The sequence below is a fragment of the Bos javanicus genome, chromosome 13 (genome assembly GCF_032452875.1).
Source record: "Bos javanicus breed banteng chromosome 13, ARS-OSU_banteng_1.0, whole genome shotgun sequence".
In the NCBI taxonomy this organism is placed as follows: domain Eukaryota; kingdom Metazoa; phylum Chordata; class Mammalia; order Artiodactyla; family Bovidae; genus Bos; species Bos javanicus.
This window is the reverse complement of record NC_083880.1, coordinates 60,265,384-60,286,317: the sequence shown is the minus strand read 5'-3', so window position 1 is coordinate 60,286,317 and position 20,934 is coordinate 60,265,384. Positions and strand designations below refer to the sequence as shown.

The following is a 20,934-nucleotide window of genomic DNA, read 5'->3' as shown; positions in this document are numbered from 1 at the left end:
CCTGCCTAGGAGGTGAGGTCAGTGTGTGACAGGGCTGGATGCTGTCCGGCCCTGAGGTCATGGTGAAGGCATTGGCTTTTACTTTGAGAAGCCACAGGAGGGTTCTGATCAAGAGCTGGGACAGGATTGAGCTTGTATTTTAACAGCCGCCTCCTGGATTGCTAAATGGAGAATGGGCTGTTGGGCAGGGAGCAGGGAGGCTGTACAACGATCCTGGTGGGAGATGCAGGAGCTAGCTGACTGGGGTTGAGGTGGTGGAGGGTGAGGAGTGTCAGATTCTGGGTCTACTCTGAAGGTGGAGCCAGAGGGGAAGCATTGGATATGGGAGGTGAGGGAAAGAGATATGAAGGATGGCCGGGACCTGAGGTGGCCTCTAGGAGCTGAGAGTGACTCCTAGCCAACAGCTAGCAAGGTAACATGTACCTCAGGCCAGCAATCCCAAGGAACTGGATTCTGCGAATCACCTGAATGAACTTAGAAAACCCTGAACCTCCCCAAAGGAACACAGCCAAGCTAAGAGCTTGATTCAGCCTGGTGAGACCCTGAACAAACAACCTAGCTGTGCCACACCCAGAGCCTGATCCATAGTAACTGTCAGATGTTTTCAGTCACTAAGTTTGTGATAATGTTTTACTCAGCAATAGGTGACTAATACAGACATCCTAGAATCCTACAGCATCAGAACTAAAGAGTTCCTTGGCAACTATCGAGTCCAACCTCCTCGTCTACAGCTGGAGAGACTAGGGTCCAGAGAGAAGACAGGCCTCAAACCCTGGTCCCAACAGGTAGGCAGCATCAGGCAGAAGCTGGACGTCCTGCCAGGCCCAGCCCCTCATCTCCTAGGAAGTACCAGCTCCTCTGCCAACCCCTCCTTCGTCTGGGCACTGGTCCCCTAGACATCCAGCTTCTGGGTATCCACTGAATACCCTCAGCTCCCGGGCCAGCAAGCTTGGGCAGTTTCCCCACTAGGCCAGGCCCAGTGACCAGGAGGGAGGTAGCATCCTCATCCCCACAACAGAGCAGGGCCCATGGGCAGAGGAGCCACACCTGAATCTGAAAGCCCAGCGGGGAGGGACTGTGCCTAGAATCCCAGCTGTACTGCTCACTGGCTGTAGGACTCTGGCCAAGAGACAACCCTTTGCTGAGCTGCAGGGTCCAATCTGTGAAATGGGAGCAGGATTGCTGTTCTCCAGGTGGCCAGTGAGCTCAGGTACATGAAACTACCGGTGGGAGTTCTGTAAATGCACGAATGCACATCCCCAACATTTTCCTTCATGTGGGCCTCAGTTTCCCCATCTGCTAATTGATCTCATGCTTTAGATATGCTTTGGGGGTCCTTTTAGCTCTAACAGTTGACCATTTTAGGGTTCAGATTACGGCTCTGCTTGTTATCAGCTGTGCGACTTTGGATAAGTAATTTAGTCTCTCTGAGCCTACATTTCTTAACTTGTAAAATGGGCTATTAATAATGCCTATCATATAGGAAAAACTTTCTCTGACATTAGATCCTACCAATGTTTTCTTAGGTCAGTCTCCCAAGGCAATAAACAAGTAGGACCTAATCAAACTTATAAACATTTGCACAGCAAAAGAAGCTATTAAAAAATATGAAAAGGCCACCTGCAGAATGGGAGAAAATATTTGCAAATGATGTATCAGACCAGGGCTTAATTTCTAAAATATACAAACAGCTCATATAACTCAACAACAAAAAACCAAACAACCCAAGAAAAATGGGCAGAAGACCTTAATAAACATTTCTTCAAAAAAATCATACAGGTGGCAAGTAGGCACGTGAAAAGATATTCAACATCACTAATTATTACAGAAATACAAATCAAAATGACAGTGAGGTACCACATCACACCATTTAGAATGGCCATCATTAAAAAGTCTACAAATAACAAGTGCTGGAGAAGTGGAGAAAAGTGAACCCTCCTATATTGTTGGTAGGAATTTAAGTTGGTACAGTCACTATGGAAAAGAGTGTGGAGATTCCTTAATAAAACTAAAAATAGAAATACCATATGATCCAAGAATATACCTGGAAGAAAACTATAATTCAAAAAGATATGTGCACCCCTATGTTCATAGCAGCACTTTTCAAAATAACCAGGACATGGAAACATACATCGACATATGAATGGATAAAGAAGATGTGGTACATATTTACAATGGAATACTATTCAGTCATAAAAAGAACGAAATAATGCCATTTGCAGCACCATGTAACTACAGATCATCATACTAAGTGAAGTAAGTCAGGAAAAGAAAGAACAAATATCCTATGATATCGCTTATTTGTGAAGTCTAAAATATGACACAAATGACCCTATCTACAAACCAGAATCAGACTCACAGATATAGAGAACAGGCTTGTGGTTGCCAAGGGGGAGGCAGGTAGGGAGAGGGATAGCTTGGGAGTTTGGGGTTGGTAGATGCAAACGATTACATTTAGACAGGATAAACAACTAGGTCCTACTGTATAGCACAGGGAACTATATTCACTATCCTGCGATAAACCATAATGGAAAAGAATATGAAAAAGGATGGATGTATGTGTATAACTGGGTCACTTTGCTGTACAGCATTGACACAACATTGCAGATCAACTATACGCCAATTAAAAAAAAGCAGTACCTGTCATTATATGAGAAATGCAGGTCAGATACCTAGTCTAGTGTCTCAAAACATGTCAGCTAGTTTTATTACTGTCATCATTATCATAGTTCCGAACATATGAATTAGGTAATGCCAGCAGACAAGGGCAATAGAGCAGAGCCTCCCAGGGTGGGTAAGTTCAGTTTCCTTGGAGATAATGTTTGTGGGTTGGGCCTACAAGCATTTCTGGGAAATCCAAACTTTCCCCCAGCCATTAGGTCCTGCACTCATCTAGAGCCAGGATCACAGTGCTTATAAACGATAACCCTACAGGCAGGCTTTGGGAAACAAAAATATGCATTTATTTCTGTTCCCAGTTCTGAGAACCGCCTCCTGCTTTTCTCTTGAGGGATGCCAGTAGCTTGTGCCAACACCTGGAGGCAGGGATGTGTATCATAGACACAAACATGGGTGGGCATCTCTATGGTGTCCATCCTCTGAGCACAGCTAACCTGCAGGTGTTTCCAGATACCTGACTGCAGGCTGGCCAGGCCAGAGTCTCTCCCAGGAATTTGAAACTTGAATGGAGGGGCCCTCCCATAAATCCACTGCCAGACTCTTGGTTAGTCACTTTCTGGTGTTTGCCACCCACTTCACCTTAGCTGACATGGTGACTGGGGGGACAGAACATTGTGAGGAGTTAAGGACCAACTGTGGGATGGAGCAGTGATCCTCTGGTTCACGCAGGCAGCTGGGGGATGCTTCTGGCCAGAAAGAGCACTGGACTCAAATTCTGGTTCTCTAGAAACATACTGGCTGTGTGACCTTCGGCAAATCACTCAGTCTTTCTGTGTGGTCCAGTGGGATGGGACGAGAGGGGACCTCAATCAGCTGATGGGGAAAATGAAGCCCAGAAAGAGGAGGGCTTTACTTAAAGCCACACAGCAAGTTTAGGACAGACCCTGGAGAGCTCTCGTGTCTGCTAAAAATCCCAGCTCTGGAGATGAGACAGTCCCTGGAGCATGGAGTATGTCTCTAATTAGTGGTGAGACTGGTTTTCCCTAGATGACCCTTAGGCTCCAAGCACTTCAAAGATCACAAATTCCTTTCCCAAATAGTTGTCACATTTGTCCTGGCAATATTATCAACATTGCCTCAAAGATTGAGCAAATGAACCCCAGCGAGCCCCAAGACGGTCACACCCCAAGTTCACTGCAGTTTGAGCCAGATCTGAAAAATCTGGGCTTTTTGTTCTAAGTGAATGTTTCCCAGGCTGGTATTTGAGAATGCATTGAGGGTAGTGGTTAATGAGCTCCCCATAAGACTTGTTAAGTTGCTTGCTTTTATTCTGATGGTAATCTTAAAAAAGTAACTCAAATATATTCTGAACCATCTGCATCACCACAGATAAGGTCTACTTGGGATTGTATTTGGATCTGGGGTCACACTGGCATCAAAGAATAACATTTGGGACTTCCCTGACAGTCCATTGGGAAGGGAGTGCTGGCTCAATCCCAGGTCATGCAGCTAAGATCCCACATGCCTCCTGGCCAAAAAATCAGAACATAAACAACAGAAGCAATACTGTAACAAATTCAATAAAGGCTTTAAAAATGGTCCTCATGAAAAATATTTTTAAAGAAAGAATAACATTTATTGAGAACTAACCATGGGCCAGGCACTGTGCTTTGTATTTTTCACGTAGTATTCATTTAACCCTCACAATAGGTATTATTATCATCCCCATTTCACAGAGGATGTTGAGGCAAAGAGAGGTTAAGTAAATTGCAACATAATCAACAGCGAGTGATGGGGTGCAGCCAAGATTTGAACCCAGGCTGACTTCAGAGTCTGTGATCTTGACCACAACGCTTTACCACCATCACTTGCTTGTAGGGCTGAGAAAAGGGCAGATATAGCCTTGATATGTATAATCAATTCCTGCTAAGCGAAAGGCTACATGATGCAAAGGTAGAGAGTGGGAAGTGGTGGGAGAAGAGTCAGCAGCACACAGGGGTGGATGGAAGTGTGTGACACACCCAAAAGAAATGGCAGCGTAACGAGTGTCCCACATGCGCACTGCTAGTGATAATCCAGGCTTAGCAAAGCAGTATCATCTATATCACTGAAATTAACATTGTTACATAGATGCTGTGGCAGCATAACTTAGTGGTTAGGGCTAAAGAGACATGATTTCTGAGTTCAAATCCATCTTCCTCCTTGTCTTGTCCTCAGACTATGGGCAAGTCACTGAACCTCTCTGAGCCTCAGTGTTCTCATCTCTAAAATGGAGCTATAATAGTGCCTGATAGACTGCTGGTTTCCTATGCCATTCCCTTCTCTTCTTTTTCTTTGTTGGCCAAACCCTGATTTTATTTCTGGTGCCAGTGTACCCAGCCAAAATGCTACCTAGCCTCTCTTACAGCTACCTGTAGCCAATGAGTGGAAGTTGTTAGGTGAGGTTTATGAGAAATACCCTTAGAAGACTCGGATGCACCTGAGAAGGAAACCAATGTGTCCTCTTTCATCTTCCTACATGGAAATCAGGCATTAAGGCAGGAGCCTCAGCAGCCATCTTGGGTCAGAAAGGACCTGGAGGATGAAACCATACGTGGTAAGGACGAACACGAACAGTATGAGCAGCATGAAGCTGGAAGGAACCTGAGACATTGACGAACACTGTGGAGGCTGCACCGGCTCCGGCTCAAGTTGATCTTTTCAGACTTCTTTTTAAAAATAATTCTTTTAGATTTACAGGCCTATTACAAAGATAATACAGAGAGCTCCTATATACTCCAGACCCAGTTTCCCTTATTATTAACATCTTATATTAGTATGGTACATTTGTCACAATTAATGAACCAATATTGTTACCTTATTATTAACTAAGAAGTTCACTCCACTCAGATTTCCTCAGTTTTCCCCAAATATCCCTTTTATATGCCAGGTTCCCACCCAGGACACCAAGATTACATTTATCATCATGTCTCCTGAGGCTTCCTCTTGGCTGTGACGGTTTCTCAGACTTTTCTTTCTTTCTTTTTTTTTTTTTTGTGACCTTGACAATTTTGAAGAGTTCTGGTCAGGTATTTTGTAAAATGTCCCTCGATTGGGATTTGTCTGATGGTTTTCTTATAGTTGGACCGGGCGATGTGTTTGGGGAGGGAGGTCGCAGAGGTGAAGTGGCAGCCTCTTCACTTCTGTCAAGGGTAGACACTGGCAATATTCCTTATCGGTGTGCGGGTGACTGTGATCACTGTCAGGCTCTCTCTACAAAGCTACCCTTTTCCCCCTCTTTCCATGCTGTGTTCTTTGGATTAATGTCACTATGCACAACCCACAGGCTAGAAGCGGGAGTTACTTTCCCTCCTTAAGGGTGGAGTATCTACATACATATTTGGAATTCTTAGGAGTGTTATCTCTTCTATTTATTTATTTATATCTGTATGGGCTCATGGATATTTATTTTATTCTTTGGGGTATAATCCAGTACAATTTTATTTTATTTTTTTTGCTTAAATTGTTCCATCTTTGCTCTTTGGGATCCTGCTCTGCTGGCTCCCCACACTTCTTCACCCGAGTAAAACAAACTGAGATAGATTTTTCACAGTGGTTTCAAATTCCTCCCATTCCTCCATTCTCATGCCTTCACAATGTGACTTTATTATAGCTTCTGGCATCAAGAAAGACCTGGCCCTCTCTCTGGATCCCTGGAGTCTGGGCTGGGCCGTGCGACTTACTTTGGCCAATGGGAAGAGACCAAGGTGTGAAAGGGGCTTGTGCACTGGGGCTGTTGTACTCAGGACCTAAGACCACCAAGTGAAAAAGTGGCGCTAGCCTGCAGAGGAGGAGAAGTGGTGTGGCCCAGTCACCTGCCCTACCCTGCCAACAGCCAGGTAACAGCCAGGTGCTGGAAGCCTTCATTCACAGCTGACTGCAGATGAATGACGGACCCAGAGGCAAGCTGTCCCCCCTGAGCCCGGGCCACACTGCCCACCCACAGGGTCATGAGCGCAGCAGTGGTCAGTTTAAGCCACTAGCTTGTGGGGAAGTTTATTATGCAGCAAAAGCTAACTGCTATGCAAGTCACTTTCTTTTAAAAATGTGTTGAGTTTTCTGTTAAGTGAAAAGTGAAAGTGAGCTGCACAGATGTGTACTATTCTTTATGACCCCATGGACTGTCGCCTGCCTGGCTCTTCTGTCCATGGGATTCTCCAGGCAAGAACACTGGAGTGGGTAGCCATTCCCTTCTCCAGGGGATCTTCCTGACCCAGGGATTGAACCTGAGTCTGTCTCCTGTATTGCTGGCAGATTCTTTACTGTCATTGCACAATGTAAAGATGAATGGTAAAATTTATGCTACTAATATAAAATTTTAATTTTCCTTTACTTGGAAAAACATTTAGTAGCAAATAAAAGACATCATGACAAGTTGAGAGAGACTAGAAGAAAAAATTTTATATTTTGGTACCCCTACTGGCACGTTTTTTCTAGTTTTTTAACAAGGGACCCCACATTTTCACTTTGCATTGAGCCCTGCAAGTCATCTGGAGCAGGGCATGGTAATCCACTCCAGTATTCTTGCCCGGAGAATTCCATGGACAGAGGATCCTGGTGGGCTGCAGTCCATGGGGTTGCAAAGAGTCAAACACGACTGAAGTGACTTAGCACGCTGCAAATCATGTTGTTGGCCCTGTTTGGAATGCCTGCTGTCAGGACTCTTCCTCTCAGAACCCAGTTGCTGTGTTGGCAGGAACCCCAAGCAATATGGAAAGAGCATGTTAGGTTCTCCAGTCAGTAGTCCTGCCCAAGCCTAGCCTTTGGGGTGTCTCAGCCCAGGTGTCAGAAATAAAGCCTTCAGATGTTTGCATTCCCACCTCTCCTAACGCTCCCCTGGCCCCAGCTTAACTTCCAGACACCTCCGTCCATCTGGGTCTTCCAGCAGACACCCACCCCTCATGGAACAGAGACAAATTATTCCTGTAATACCCTGCTTGAGTTCCTGCCCTACAGAATCCGTGAGCAAAATAAAGCCTGTGGTGGTTGTGTTTCACCAGATTGGGGTCATTTGATATGCAGAAGGAAATGTATCCTTGTTTATTCATTCGGGTTGATTCCAATCTTTTGTTAATACAAATGAAGCTGCAATGAATAACTTTGTGCATAGTTTGTGTATATTTAGATTCCTAGAAATGAGGATTACTGTGTCAAAGGGTAAAATGCATACACAATTTTGTTAGCTATTGCCAAATTCCTCTCTAAACAACTTTCTTTGTGCTTACAATATATTTGTACATGTATAATTTTCCTCTCCAACATAACTACAGAGAAACATACATAGAGAAAAATGCACAAATAGAGGTACAGCTTTTCAAATTCCCGGTGAAACTGAACATATGCGTGTAATCCTCACCCAGGTCAAGAAACAAACATTCCTGGCCCTCTGAAAGCCACCCTAGTCCCCCTTCCCAGCTCCCTTCCATGGTATCTGATTTCCTTTTGGTGTTTTCAGTTACGGGCTAATACATGTTATGCTCTTTGGTTTTTATTACAGTCATCAAAACCTGTTACACAGATGTCAGCTTTGTTAGATCCTTCTCTACGGTTCTGCCAGTCTGTTGGGTTATTGTTCTCAAACTAGGTTCCTGTGGAACCCTGGGGTCCTTTCTCAAATGACAGGAAAAAGAACAAATGCATGGATTGGCTCTTCTACATGCAAACATTTCCCTAAAACATTTGGGGTTCATTCCCACTTGTCTGCTACCAAGTGTTAACAATGACAGATGTTCAGGAAACAGGGGGAAACCTAGAGATGCCATGAGCTGCGCTGAGAATAAAAGTGGTCATCCTCTGTGAAGAAGTCATTTGCACTGGGACAGGACTTCGATGTATGTGTGTGCTAAGTCACTTCACTCGTGTCCGACTCTTTGCCACCCCATGGACTGTAGCCCTCCAGGCTCCTCTGTCCATCGGATTCTCCAGGCAAGAATACTGGAGTGGGTTGCCATGCCTACCTCCAGGGGATCTTCCCGACCCAGGGATTGAACCCATGTCTCTTATGTCTCCTGCATTGGCATGCAGGTTCTTTACCAATAGCGCCACCTGGGAAGCCCTTTTATGTATAGTAGATAGATTTTCTCTCATCTTCAAAAGTCTTGGTGAAATAGGTACTGTGATCCCTCTTTCACGGGGAGTGAAAACCCAAGCTCTGAGTGGGGAAGTAACTTGGTCAAGGTTCCTTGCTCATACTGAAGGATGGGAGAGGCTGGAGGCTCTGGGCTCCCTGAGAGCCCTGGCTTCCTTTTATTTAGACCGCATCTTCCTGTCTTCTCTGTCTGGCACCCACGGCTCTACCTATCTCTGCCTCTGTCAGAGTTCCAGCCTCTTCCTTCCCTTCCTGAATATTCTGAAGCTTTCCCCTGAACCAGCCCCTGGGCCTTTGCACATACTGTTCCTTCTGCCTGGAACCCTCTTTCTTGTCTTTCACCTAACCTCCTGTCCTTCAAGGATGCCTTCCCTAGGTTGCCATGCTTGCTCCAAGAGTACCGTGTAGTTCACCTGTCACAGTCACTGTGCTGTTTTTGCTGTTTGGTTATTGTGTTTCTGTCTCCTCCCACCCACCCTAGACTGTAGGCACTTTAGAGCAGGTGTGTCTGTCTTGTTCATGGCTGTGTTGGCATTGCCTAGTTGTTGGCACACAGCTGGTATTTAGTAGGCATTTGTTGAGGGAAGGAACCATCTTACTTGAGTCTCACAACAATTCCGTGAATCTAGCAGGGCTGGGCTGCTCACTCTCATTCTATGGATGAGGAGAGTGAGGCCCAGTGAGGGAAGGGGTCCAGTCCACTGTGACCTGTGACCAGCCAGGCCTGGGTGACCGTGGTCCTGACACCTCTCCCAGACTGAGAGGAAGGCCTCAGCCAGCCAGGGGGCTTCCCAGCCTTCCATGACCCTCCGCTGCTCTCCAGCTTAGAATTGGCAAGTGTGACCTGTCTCTGCCTCCTCCCTTGCCCAGGATGTGCTGGGCAGGGGGAAGTCGGGGAGGGGGGCGAGGGGATGGGGAGAAGGCCAAGGAAATTGACAAGGAAAAAAGCTAAGTCCTACTCGCAGAAGAGCTGGGGGTGGCAGGGCTGTGGTCATGTGTTCCGAAGCCAGGGCAGGGGAGTCAGGAAGTCAGAAGCAGGAAGGAAGCTCACATCCCTGCCCCAGGGGGATCCAGCGGAGACAGTGGGCCTTTGTCTTCCTGTGTGTTTCAAGCACTGGCCAGCTTGAACTCAGCAATTGCTTATGTATATATTTATTTTCCTTTAACCTTGGTCATAGGGTGAACACGCTCTGGAGCAGGTCATTGGGGTCCAAAACTCTCTCCTCACTGTGTGTCTTGGCTTCTCTGGGCCTCAGTTCCCCCACCTGTAAAAGGGGAAGATGATAATTGTACCTATCTTCCATGGTCATTACAGGGCTTCCCCAGATATTCTAAGGGAAATTCTCCAAGGTGTGCCTGGTATAGAGAAATAATTGGAGAGAGCATCACAGAGAACTTACTATGTACAGGCCCAGTTATAGGGGTCCGCAATTTACTAAGACTTCATGGGGATTTCGGAGGCTCCAGCGTGATGCTTGAAAGGGGCAGAGGTGGGATGGAGACCCAGCTCTCTGCAGATATCAGAGGGCTGAACCAATGAACTGTGTTACTTAGAGAGAGCAGCTGCTGCATGTTGGGTCCTGCCTTCCATGCAATAGGCACATAAAGGTCAAGTGGAAATGGACAATTCTTCCAGGATACCTGGTGGCCATCTGGGACCCTTTCTTCAGGAGGAATGCTTTCTACCGGAAGCCTCTGAACTCCAGAGAATTAAGAATCCCTGGAGCAGGGGTGGAGCTGGGGAAGGGTTAAGCTGAGTGATAAAGTCCTGCTTATAGGCTGAGCTCAGGGTACTCGGGAGCCACTGAAGGTTCTAGACAGGGGAAGTGCCATGACTGTAGGCCAGGAGGGAGCACACCTGGAGATGGGGCCCCATGAGGAGGCTGCTGGGATCTTCCAGGCAAAACATGAGGCTGGGGTGAGAGGGCAGGTGCCGGAGGGGAAGCGGTGCCGGATGTCCTGCCTCCCTTCCTGCCAGCTGGGAAGTGTCACCTTTGAGTACAGCTGCCCTGGTCCCAGAGAAGGCAGCTGTGGTCGAGGATGGCAGAGCCGCCCACTAGACACAGACTACTCAACTCCAGACTCACACAAAAGAGAAACATTTAACTCACTGAGTTTTAGAGTCTTTCTGCTACAGCCACTTAGCCCGAACCAGAACTCACTGTTTGACCTCAGGCAAGGAACTTTACTTCTCTGAGCCTCAATTTCCACATTTGTAAATTGGGGGCAACAATAGAACCTGCTAAGAGTCAGAAACGACGCGTGTAGAACTAACAAGGAGGAGGCACGTGGTTAAAGCCCCTCATTCCCACACAAGCCCCCCTGGCTGACCCCCTAACTCCCATTTAGCCCAAGGGCAAGCCTTTTATTTTCTCTGCCTCCTTCTGATTCCCTTGGTGGCTCAGGGCAGTGGACACAGGGTCCTCCAGGGCCCTTGACCCAGGATCTGAAAGACTTTCAGATAGAGGTGATCCCTTTCCTGCATTTTACAGATCGGGAAACTGAGGTCCAGAGAGGGGCAGGGCTTTGTCTCAGCTCTGCAGGTCCATTCAGAGTGATGCTGAATCCAGCTTTTGGTGGGCACTGGGCAAGGAGTTGATCTCTGATAAAGGTGCTGGGGGCACCTTCTCCCACCTCTCCCCAGCTCACTGGGGAGTGGCAGCACTGACTCAGCGGCATCATTCCTCCGCACTAACTTCTTTACCGTTCCTCATGACCACCCCAGGGCCTTGGCACGTGCTGTTCCCTCTAGTGGGAGAGCTCTTACCACAGCTCCTCACCTGACAGCCGTTTCTCACTTTTGGTCCTTGACTTAAGTGACTTTCTTCAGAGTCTTTCCCTGATCATCCTGCCCAGTGGGACCATCTGAAATCTTTTACCTATAGCTCCTATTTATTTTCTTCACTTATAATATATTAACTAATCAGTTAATTTAAATTTAAAAAATTTTGATTTTGGTGAGTCTTTCCCTTTAGTCTCTTAAGCACCATGATGTCTGGACTGTGGCTGTCTGTCTGTCTGTCTTGTTTGCTGCTCCCTCCCCGTCACTGAGGCAGGCTCTGGCCCAGGCAGGTCCTCAGTACATACTCGCTATATGAATGAATGGATACGTGCATGAATGAATAAATTCCCGAGTGAACGTGCCAAGCCTGGACATTCACCACTGCCCTGAACCTGCACGACTTCCCTGTGACTAGATCACAGTCTCCCCATTGTACAGATGAGGAAAGTGAGGCTCAGAGAGGTCTTACAGGGGAGGGTAGGAAAGTGTGGGATGCTAAAGGCCATTGGACTTCCCTGCCCTCTGGACACATCCAACAGCAGCTCATAGGATACGTTACACATTAATCTAACACAAGAAGTAACACATTTATGCTGGTTGTGGCCTGAATCAGACTCCATTCTCTGAAGGGCTGCTCCATCAAAAGATGCTGATGCTGCTGTTGCCAAGGCAACACTGTTAGCTTTCCAAAGCATCTTTCATGAGAGAGGTGAAGGCCCACATGGACACTGTGGAGGGGGGACAGTCTGGAAAAAGGAGACAAATACCCTTTTCTACTGAGACAAACCATCCTGATGCTGGCTGCTCCCCTGCCCCCTGCAAAGGGCCACCTCGTACCCCACCCATGGTTGCTGTCTCTGGGCTGTGCACAGTGAACTCTCTTCCCCAGTGTGGAAACTGCTTTTGCTGGAAACATCCAGAGATCTCAGGAACAATGTGTTCTCCCTGCCTGGTTCCACTGGGATTTACCAGACACCAGTGGGAAATACAGAGTAGTCTTGGAAAACTTTCCAGAAGGTTAGTTCATCCCTTGATATAGGTGGAGAGGACACCACTCCAGCCTTTTTGTGGTTGATGCCAAGATGCCTCCAGAGAGCTCTCGACGAGGGAGGCAACTGAAAGATGCAATGCACTGGAGGTGGTGTTGGCTCAGCTACTTGGATGAAACTCTTTCCCCTCTCTGAGCTCTAATTTCTTCATTGCTAAGATGGGGAGAGTGCTGGTCTGATGCAGAGAGAGGTGACAAGGCCTCTAGGTAGGCACCGGCAGATGTAGGTATCCTTGCAGTTTCTGCAAGCAGTGGCTTCAGGAGACCCAGCCAAGGCCAAGGACATGCCAGCTAGGCCCCAGGGCCCTGTGCACTCCAAGTCCTTTATCTGGTCATGTCTACAGCTGTGGTGAGTCAGTGTTGCTGTCTTTTAGGCCTCCGCAGGTGCTCTCTCCTTATAGCACAGATGGGAACTGTAAAGGCTCAGAGAGGGCCAGGGGTGCTGCTCCAGGGGCAGAGCCGGGACTGTGAATTAGGATGTGACACCTCTGGGCAGGACACAGCAGTGTCCTTGATAGTCTGGGGCAAACCAGGGATTAGCTAGAGCCCGAGGGACAGGCCTTGGGGGCACGGAGGCTAGGAGAAGGGGCAGGGATAGAGATGAGAGCCAGGAATCTGCAAGAGGGAAGGAGAAAAAGTGAACCCCTGTTCTCGATTGCCCAGCATCCCTGCTTCCTGAAGCGGCTCCTCATTTTCTCCAAGGCCAATCCAACGCCTTGGAGGGGACTGACCTCAGTCCCTGGTTCTAGGCATGATCATGTGACCCAGGTCCGGTCAATCAGAATCACAGTGGTAAACGCAAGGATGGACATAGGACGAGTCCTGGCTGGAAAGAATCCTGCTCTTGTTGGAATCACTGGGACAGGGGAGCTTTCTGGCTGAGGGATGTTAAGCAGGAAGAACACGAGCCTGCGGTTGCTGGAGCCATCGTCAGGAGAGAACCTGATGGAGAATGAGGTCAGCATGATGGGTGGCAGGCCTGAGAGGTGAGGAGCGACATCATTTGAGCACCCAGATCTAACCACACCCGAATCTATCTCCAGACTCCCTGTATGTGAGTCAGTCCACTCCTCAGGATAAGTTTTCTGTCCCTTGCACTTGAGAATCCTGGCACAGAGAAGGAAGGAAAGTTAAAAAGGAAGGATGGACATTTTCAAGAAGAGATATGTGAGGGTTACCCCAATTGGGTTCTTGGTGTTTTTAGACAACTGGAATGCAGGTAGAGATTGGAGCCTTCGCCCCACCCAGAGGAGCTCTGTTCTTGGGGCTCCCAGCAGTTCCTATACACTTGCAGTGAAAAAAAAAATGCTGTAGCTACAAAGATAAAGCACTTAACTTCCCTAGGTTCAGGAGAAGGGGTGGCATGTACTACTAGGGCCGATTTCTCCACCCCATTCACTTCTTTGGGAACTAACATTTATTAGGCACCTGCTTCCTGCTGGGCTCTGCTAAGAGGCTGAAAGACAGTCTCATTTCCTCCTGCCCCGGCACAGTGAGGAGGGAGAATCACCATCTCCATCTCACAGACCAGACGATCGACCTTGAGAGGCAGGACCACTGGTTTCAAGCTCAAGAGCCGCAGCAGGTCTGTCTGAGTCCAAAGTCCTGCCCACGGCACAACGCTGCATACACTAGATGCTAAATGAAGGCTCGCCTAGCAAATGCTGGATAAGGTGCTGTCAGCCTTCTGGGCAGCAACCTGCCCCTAGGTACTTTTCCCTCCTGCCTGAAATGCCACCATTAGCAACCACACCCTTTGGTTTCCCAGAAGGAGATCAGCACTAATCTGTGCTGGACTGACTCAGGGGATTGGCAGAGGTGGGACTCAGGAGGTGGGGCAGAGCCAGGCGAAACGAAGGTGCCCTGTTTCCACCCCACAGCCTTATGCAGGAGAAAATCTTCTGAAGATAGAGGGGTGTCTGGGCGGGAGGGCAGGTCGGTCCTGGCTGGACCCAGGTGTTGGCTGAGGACGACAGGGCTTCAGTGGCCTCATCAGGATTGAGGCCAGTGACACAGTAATGGGAGTGGGTGGCAGAGTGGCCATGGCCCCTCTCTGCTCCTCTCCTCTGAAAGAAGCTCATGAGGAGCCCCTGGTTGCCCAGACTCAGCAAAGCCCTGTCTCCATGGATAACTGCAGCATCGCTCTTGTTTGAGAGAGGAGGAGACTAGGAGTTCTGGTTTGGAGGCAGAAAGGATCTGGACCCAGCGATTGGTTTCCTGCTCAAGACAGAGTGGGCAGTCCCCAAGAGTCCCTAAACTTGAGAGCTGGTGTGAGCTGGGGACACAAGAAGGGTGGACGGCAGCCCCAGCCAGAAAACTGGCTTCCTAGGGTCAGAGAAGCCTTGAAGTACTTAGTTCTAAGACCAAAGACTTAGTTCTAGACTCTTCTTCAGTGACAGCATGTCTGTTTCAACCCAAAGCCTCTTTCCAGTTGTTTTTAGAGGCTGTCTGAAAATGTCATGGTGGCCCTCATTGCTGAAAATGGTGAAAACAGCTGGGGATGGGGATGGGGCCTGGGGTTTAACTCATGACTCGGGAGAACCAATTTTCTCCAAGGGCATCCACAGCCCCAGGAGATGCTCTGAGATAATCAGGTCCCATTTTCAAATAAGTAAATTTGGGGAAAGTGGTCCACTCTAGCCCTCTCATGGGTGGTCACAAAGCACATGACCACAGTGATGGCTCTGACAATGCGTCTACATTGATTTAACCTGGTGTTTCCCTCCCTCATTAGACCACAGGTACCTTTATTCTCTCTGGAACATATTCTAGAACATTCTAGGGGTAAAGGAGTACCTCTTGGATCTCCTGGAGCCCCTGAGAAACCATGTCTGAGCTTTAGATGCTGGGGCCTAGGAGTGATGGACAGTGTGGGTGCAAATGGCGATTCCCATTATAGGGGGACACAGCTCCTTCAGTCTTGAACAGAAAGTTCAAGGATGTGAGAAAGCTTGAAATAAGAGATGGCCTTCCCAACAACCTGGGGACAGAATCTGGGCCTCCACCTGAGTGGTTTCCTCCTGTAAATACCTTCCCACTTGCCTGAAATTCCACCACTAGCTGCATATTCCTTTGCAGAGCCCAGTTAAATCTGCTCTCCGCTTGTTCAGGATACTGCAGCCCTCAGGTGGGCAGGAGGCCCCTGCAGGAGGCAGGAGGGAAGAGGAAGAGGGACACTGAAGAGGCAGGAACCCCCAAATGTCCACCATTTCACAACTTGAGGGGAAAAGGGCTAGAGGCGACTCTTCTGGACTCCTGGGGCAAGGAGGGCTGGCTCAGGGGACCCCCAGGCTGTCCGGGACAAGGTCCTGGCATTGTGTCCTGTGTTCGAGTCCAGCTTGTCCAGGGGATACCATGGCCATGTCCTCCCTTGGGACCAGCCTCCAGGCGTGGCTGCCCCTTAGATGCCCGAGGGGCGCACCATCATGCGAGTGGTGCGCAGCGAGTAGCTGGGGCCCTGGAAGTAGTGCCAGCGGATGCCGTTGAGCTTGCGCACGTGGTGACGGGCTGGATAGTAGATGCCATTGAGGTTTGAGAGGCCACAGGCGTCAAACCACCACCCTGGTGGAGGCGAGAGAAAGAGGCTTTAGGTAAGTGGGGATGCAGTTAATAGGGTGAGGGCAGCCCCCTACCCCAAAGGTGAATCAGGGCTGCTGGCCCCTGAGAGAAGCCAGCTTGCTGAGGATGGGGTTGGGTGGGAATGGGTGGGAGATTCCCAGACCCTCTCCTCAGCCTGGGGCCTCCAGAGGCTGGGAGCTTGGGTCTGTCTCTCTGATGTCTCTGTCTCTTTGCTCCCTATGACCCTGCCTTTCTGGGTCTCTCTGCCTCTCACCCCGTTTCCATCCGTCTTTCGTGGATGAAACGTGATCTGTGATTCTCTCTCCATCTTTCCCTCTGTACCTGCCCCTGTCCCCATGCAGCTCTGTGTCCACCTCTCTGTCTGTTCATCCTGGTGTTTCTCTCATTTCCGTCTGTCCCTGTCTCTGTGTCTCCTGAGGTCCCCTCTGATCTCTGTCCCTCTCATTCTGTCTCTCACATCCCATCTCCCACTCTCTGACGTCGCTCTCTGCAGAAAACACTGCCTGAGTCAGAGTTGGTGGGCAGCTGCCCCTCTGCCCCCAACCCAGGTCTCCCTCCTCCTGATCCTGCTTGGCCTGGAGGAGGGTTGCGGGGGAGTCTCAAATCTGGGGTTGGAGCAGATTAGGCATTTTACCCCCCTAGGGTGCACCCTGGTCCCCAGCATCAGTGCTGCTCTGAGGTCTCAGGGGAGAACTGGAGGTGCCAGCTTTAGGGGGCGGTGAGACCCTGGAGGGGACCTTAAGGACTCAGTGGAAGTAGGGAAGTTTGGATGAGGTACAGCCAGGCCAGCCTGCAAGTGAGTGAGACCCTGACCTGTACCCACTTCTTGATGGCACCTGGCTGCACAAAGACCCAAGTGGGGAGGCGATAAAGGTGTTCAGCCAGGTGAGCCTGTGCAGAGGCGTGGGTCCACCCCATCTTGCACCCACCTCCGGACAGCATCTGGGCGCACTTGCAGAGGCAGTTGTCATTGTCTGCGTCGCGCGTGCTGAAGTTGGTGCCCTGGAGGACCAGGCTGCTCTGGCGCCCTGCTGAACCACTGTACCCACTCAGAGAAAGCCTGGAGGCCACCCGGAGGTGGTGATGGGAGAGAGGCACAGAGTCAGGTTGGGGCTGGTTGAGGAAGGGGCTCCCCTCTGGTTGTCTTGGGAAGGGAGCCCCATCCTGGATGCTGGGCCATCTTCCCTCCTGGATTGCCCTCCCTGCCTGCTGCCTCCAGGGACAGAGTCCCCATGTGTGCCAGGCCCCTCTCAGCTGGACCTGAGTCTTGGACAGTTGTGAGAGTGATCATGATAATAATAATAATAATAATAATGATAATAATGACTATGGCTAACACTTTTTGAACATGGACTATGTGCCAGGCATTGTTTAAAGCACTTTACGTGAGTTAACTCATTCTTGCTTAATCTTCACCATACCCTAAAACTCCTGTTTTACAGAAGAGGAAACAGAGCTCCTGAGAGCCAAAGGAGCCTGCCCCGAGTGTGAGAGCTGTGTGCCTTCCCTCCCCAGCTGACCATCCTGCAACCCCAGCCCTGTCACACCTCCTCATACTCATCCCCCCGCCCCCACTTCCAGGAAGACTTCCGTGACCACATCAGCCCACATGGATCGGGCCCCAAGGCACCCCAATACCTGTGACTTCTACCCTTGCAGCCAGGTGGGGAGGGTTTCTATTTATCAGGCTACAAGACCCTGGCAGACACCTTGAGGCCTGTGTGGTGATTGCAACCATGAGCTTTGGGGACAAAATGCCTGGATTCAAATCCCAGCTCTGCTGCTCTCCAGCTGCGTGCCCTTGGGCAGATTGCTTCACCTCTCAGCTTCAGTTTCTTCACTTTTTAAAAACGGTAATGATAGCATATTAACCGTCATTGTGAGGGGGTGACCTCAGCATGTGACGAGTGTGGAGCGGTGCTGGCGCGTGCTAAGTGCCCAGCACGTTCAGGGCTTGTTGTTATCCGTCCTGTCCTGTCCGTGTGTTCCCAGCCCGGGGCGCGTGGCTGGCACAGGCTTCCACTGAGCCTGGCTGAAGACAGTGCTGGGGGCTTGTAGTGGGGGAGGGCCTCCACTGACAGCTGCGACGGGAGCCACTTTGGGAGCAATCAAGGTCTTCCGGGTGGAGGCAAGGGGACACCAGGTACAGCCAGGGCAGTTCAGGGGAGCTCTGGTTCCCCAGGGCAGGGCCTGCGAGATGCCCCCAGAGGGATCTAGAGGGAAGGTGGTGCCTGGGCATGTGGCCTGGCTCAGTCCCGGTACCTCCCACCCATGGACTCTGCCTGCGGAGAGGGCAGGGCCAGCTCAGGGCAGACAGCCATGAAGCCTCAACAATGCCCTTAAATACATCACCCTGGGCTTGCATGACTGGTGTTGCAAACCCCCTTCCAAGAGGCCCACCTAGCCAGGGCCTCCCTGGGGTGGGAATAGGCTGGCCGGCCCACTTGCTCATATGGTCCCAGCTTCTTGTGGCTGTTGACGGCTCCCCTTAAGGGCTCAGACATGTCACTTCAAGGCCAGGCTTGGGGCTCAGGCTGAGGTTGGGGGTCATGTTTAGTCTGGGGCCGCATGAAATCAGTGTTGGACAAAGCCAAATGATCTCATGAGGTCATTCAGCAGCATCAGCCCCTTACTGGGCCCAAGTCCTCAGCCTCCCTTCCCTGCTCCTCTGGGAGCGAGAAGGGGGATCTGCAGTCTCTAGGGGACCCTCAAGTCATGGGCCAGGAAACCCCACTTGACCCATTTTTCAGACACACTTTGAACATGTTCATGGCCGAGGCCTGGGGAACCCAAACAAACACACGGGTCCTTGGATGTCCCCAGGTGAGATACAGAAGGGGTGTGAGTTTGTGTGTCTGAGGTCGTGAGCATCTGGGTACGCGTCTTTGTGCCTGCGTGTGTATGTGTGCGTGTGTTTTGAGTTTGTGTGGCATTATCTATGGTGGATCTGGTGTGTGCTCTGCAATCTGTCTTTGTGGCTGGATTGTGCATGTGTTTATCTGCAAGGGCTTCTCTGAGGCATGTTTGCACACGTGCCCGGTTGTGTGCTTGTGCTTGTTTGGGTAGCTATGGCACTTGTATGAGTCTCTGTGCTCTGAAGGCCCACGATATACCCAGGGGTGTGGTGAGCCCCTCCACACGAACATGTGTGTCTGTGCGTGTCCCTGTGTGCCTCTGTGTGTATCTGGTGCTCGTGCCGGGTCTGGGTGGGTGGCACCTCGGGGAGGCCTGTGCCTGCTGTCAGTGTGTGCTGTGCCTTGTCTGTGCCTCCCTCACCCCGCTCCATGGCTACTTCTCTGCAGGCTTCTGCATGCACCCCAGCTGGGCTCCAAAGGGTCCCCATCATTGTATCTGACATATAAGCGTGTCCCTCCTGCCCATGCCCCAGCTGCTGACTGCCAGGCTTCCCTGCCTCTGGGCATCCCTGAAAGGATCCTCCTCATCTTGTCAGGCAGCTGACTCTGGACAGTGGGGGCCCAGGGACCAGCGTTTGTTTCTGTCACTTTCCCCTAGCCCTTCTCTGGCAGTTTCCAGGCCCCTCTGTGTTTTTCAGGATCTTCCAAGCTGTTCCTGAATGAGCAGGGCCTATTCTTTAGGATCCCAGCAGCCTTTGAAAGAGCGTTGCTTAAGTTTAGGGTTTCCGTGGCCAGCTAGATGGCAACTCTTCTGTCTCTGCCTGGGGTGTCCTCTCTATCCTCTCTTTGTCTGGAGAATGCCTACTCTTCATAGGCATCACCTCCTCCAGGGAGCCCTCCTTGATAGCACTAGTGTCTCTGTGCTCCTGTGCTGTCCCCTTAGGCAACTCCTGTACTCCTGGGGGTGTGGGAAGACACACTCACCCCAAGATACACATGACGCACTGACTGTGAACAACTTTGAGGGGTAGAGCGCAGGTCTGATTCTTCTCCAAATGACCAAGGCCAGCCCACACTTAGCTCAGGGCAAATGTTCAATATATTGTTATTATTATTTGGGGTCTGCTAAGGGTCAAATAGATGTGGGCCCTTTGAGACCTGAGAGTAATGGGCAGGGAGCTTCTCCAGATCTCAGATAAAAAGTCAGAGGCAGCACATCAAATTCACATAGGAGAGCACAGCAAGTGGTTCCAAATTTAACATAAATGCATATGTTCGTATAAATGGACATAAATAACTGAGATATGCATAGATGTAGAGATATTGTATTTCTGTCTTTGGATATATTGTTTATATATCTCTAACATTTACTTAACACTAACCATATGCTAGGCATTTTCCCACAGGTTATCTCAGTTATGACATAGATAGTGTGTTTTACTGAAGCACAGAGAGGTAAGTAACTTGTTTAAGGTCATGAATCCAACAAGTCAAAGAGTCAGGGTTCATACCCTGGGCAATCTGGCTCTAGGGCCATGTTCTTTAGCACAATGAGATATAATACTTTCCTGATATTTCTTCCCTAAGAAAAATGGCAGATCATGGACTTGGGGCCACAGAAGCTGCTGCCCCAGGACTGGGTCATGGAGATGAAATGAAGTTTAACTGTTACATGTGTAGGAAAGGGAGGCACCCCCACTTCCTGTTATGCACTTACTATGTCCCAGGCACTGGGGATGGGAACAGCAGTGAATTCGCACAGAACAGGCCAGCCAAGTGTGTGAAAGGATGGCTTGGGAACAGTAATTGTAATATAATAGTATAATATTATTTGTTGGATATTTACTAAGTGCTAGTGTTAATGCTCTATGTGTAGTATTTCATTCAAGCTTCACAGCACTTTGAGGTGGGTACACTTTGGGCA

The 20,934-nt window shown here is 49.6% G+C and overlaps 1 protein-coding gene across 1 annotated transcript in view; it reads right to left on the bottom strand.

Annotated features, from left to right (window-relative positions):
* Positions 1–12,094: 12,094 nt before the first annotated feature.
* The window catches only part of ANGPT4 (angiopoietin 4), a 47,000-nt gene continuing 38,160 nt past the window's right edge, over positions 12,095–20,934 (bottom strand). Inside the window, exons 8-9 of the mRNA XM_061437133.1 lie at positions 17,085–17,215; positions 12,095–16,137 (exon numbers count right to left, since the gene is read on the bottom strand). Coding sequence (XP_061293117.1) covers positions 15,977–16,137; positions 17,085–17,215 — 292 coding nt within the window. The 3' untranslated portion in view covers positions 12,095–15,976. The remainder of the gene's footprint in view (positions 16,138–17,084; positions 17,216–20,934) is intronic.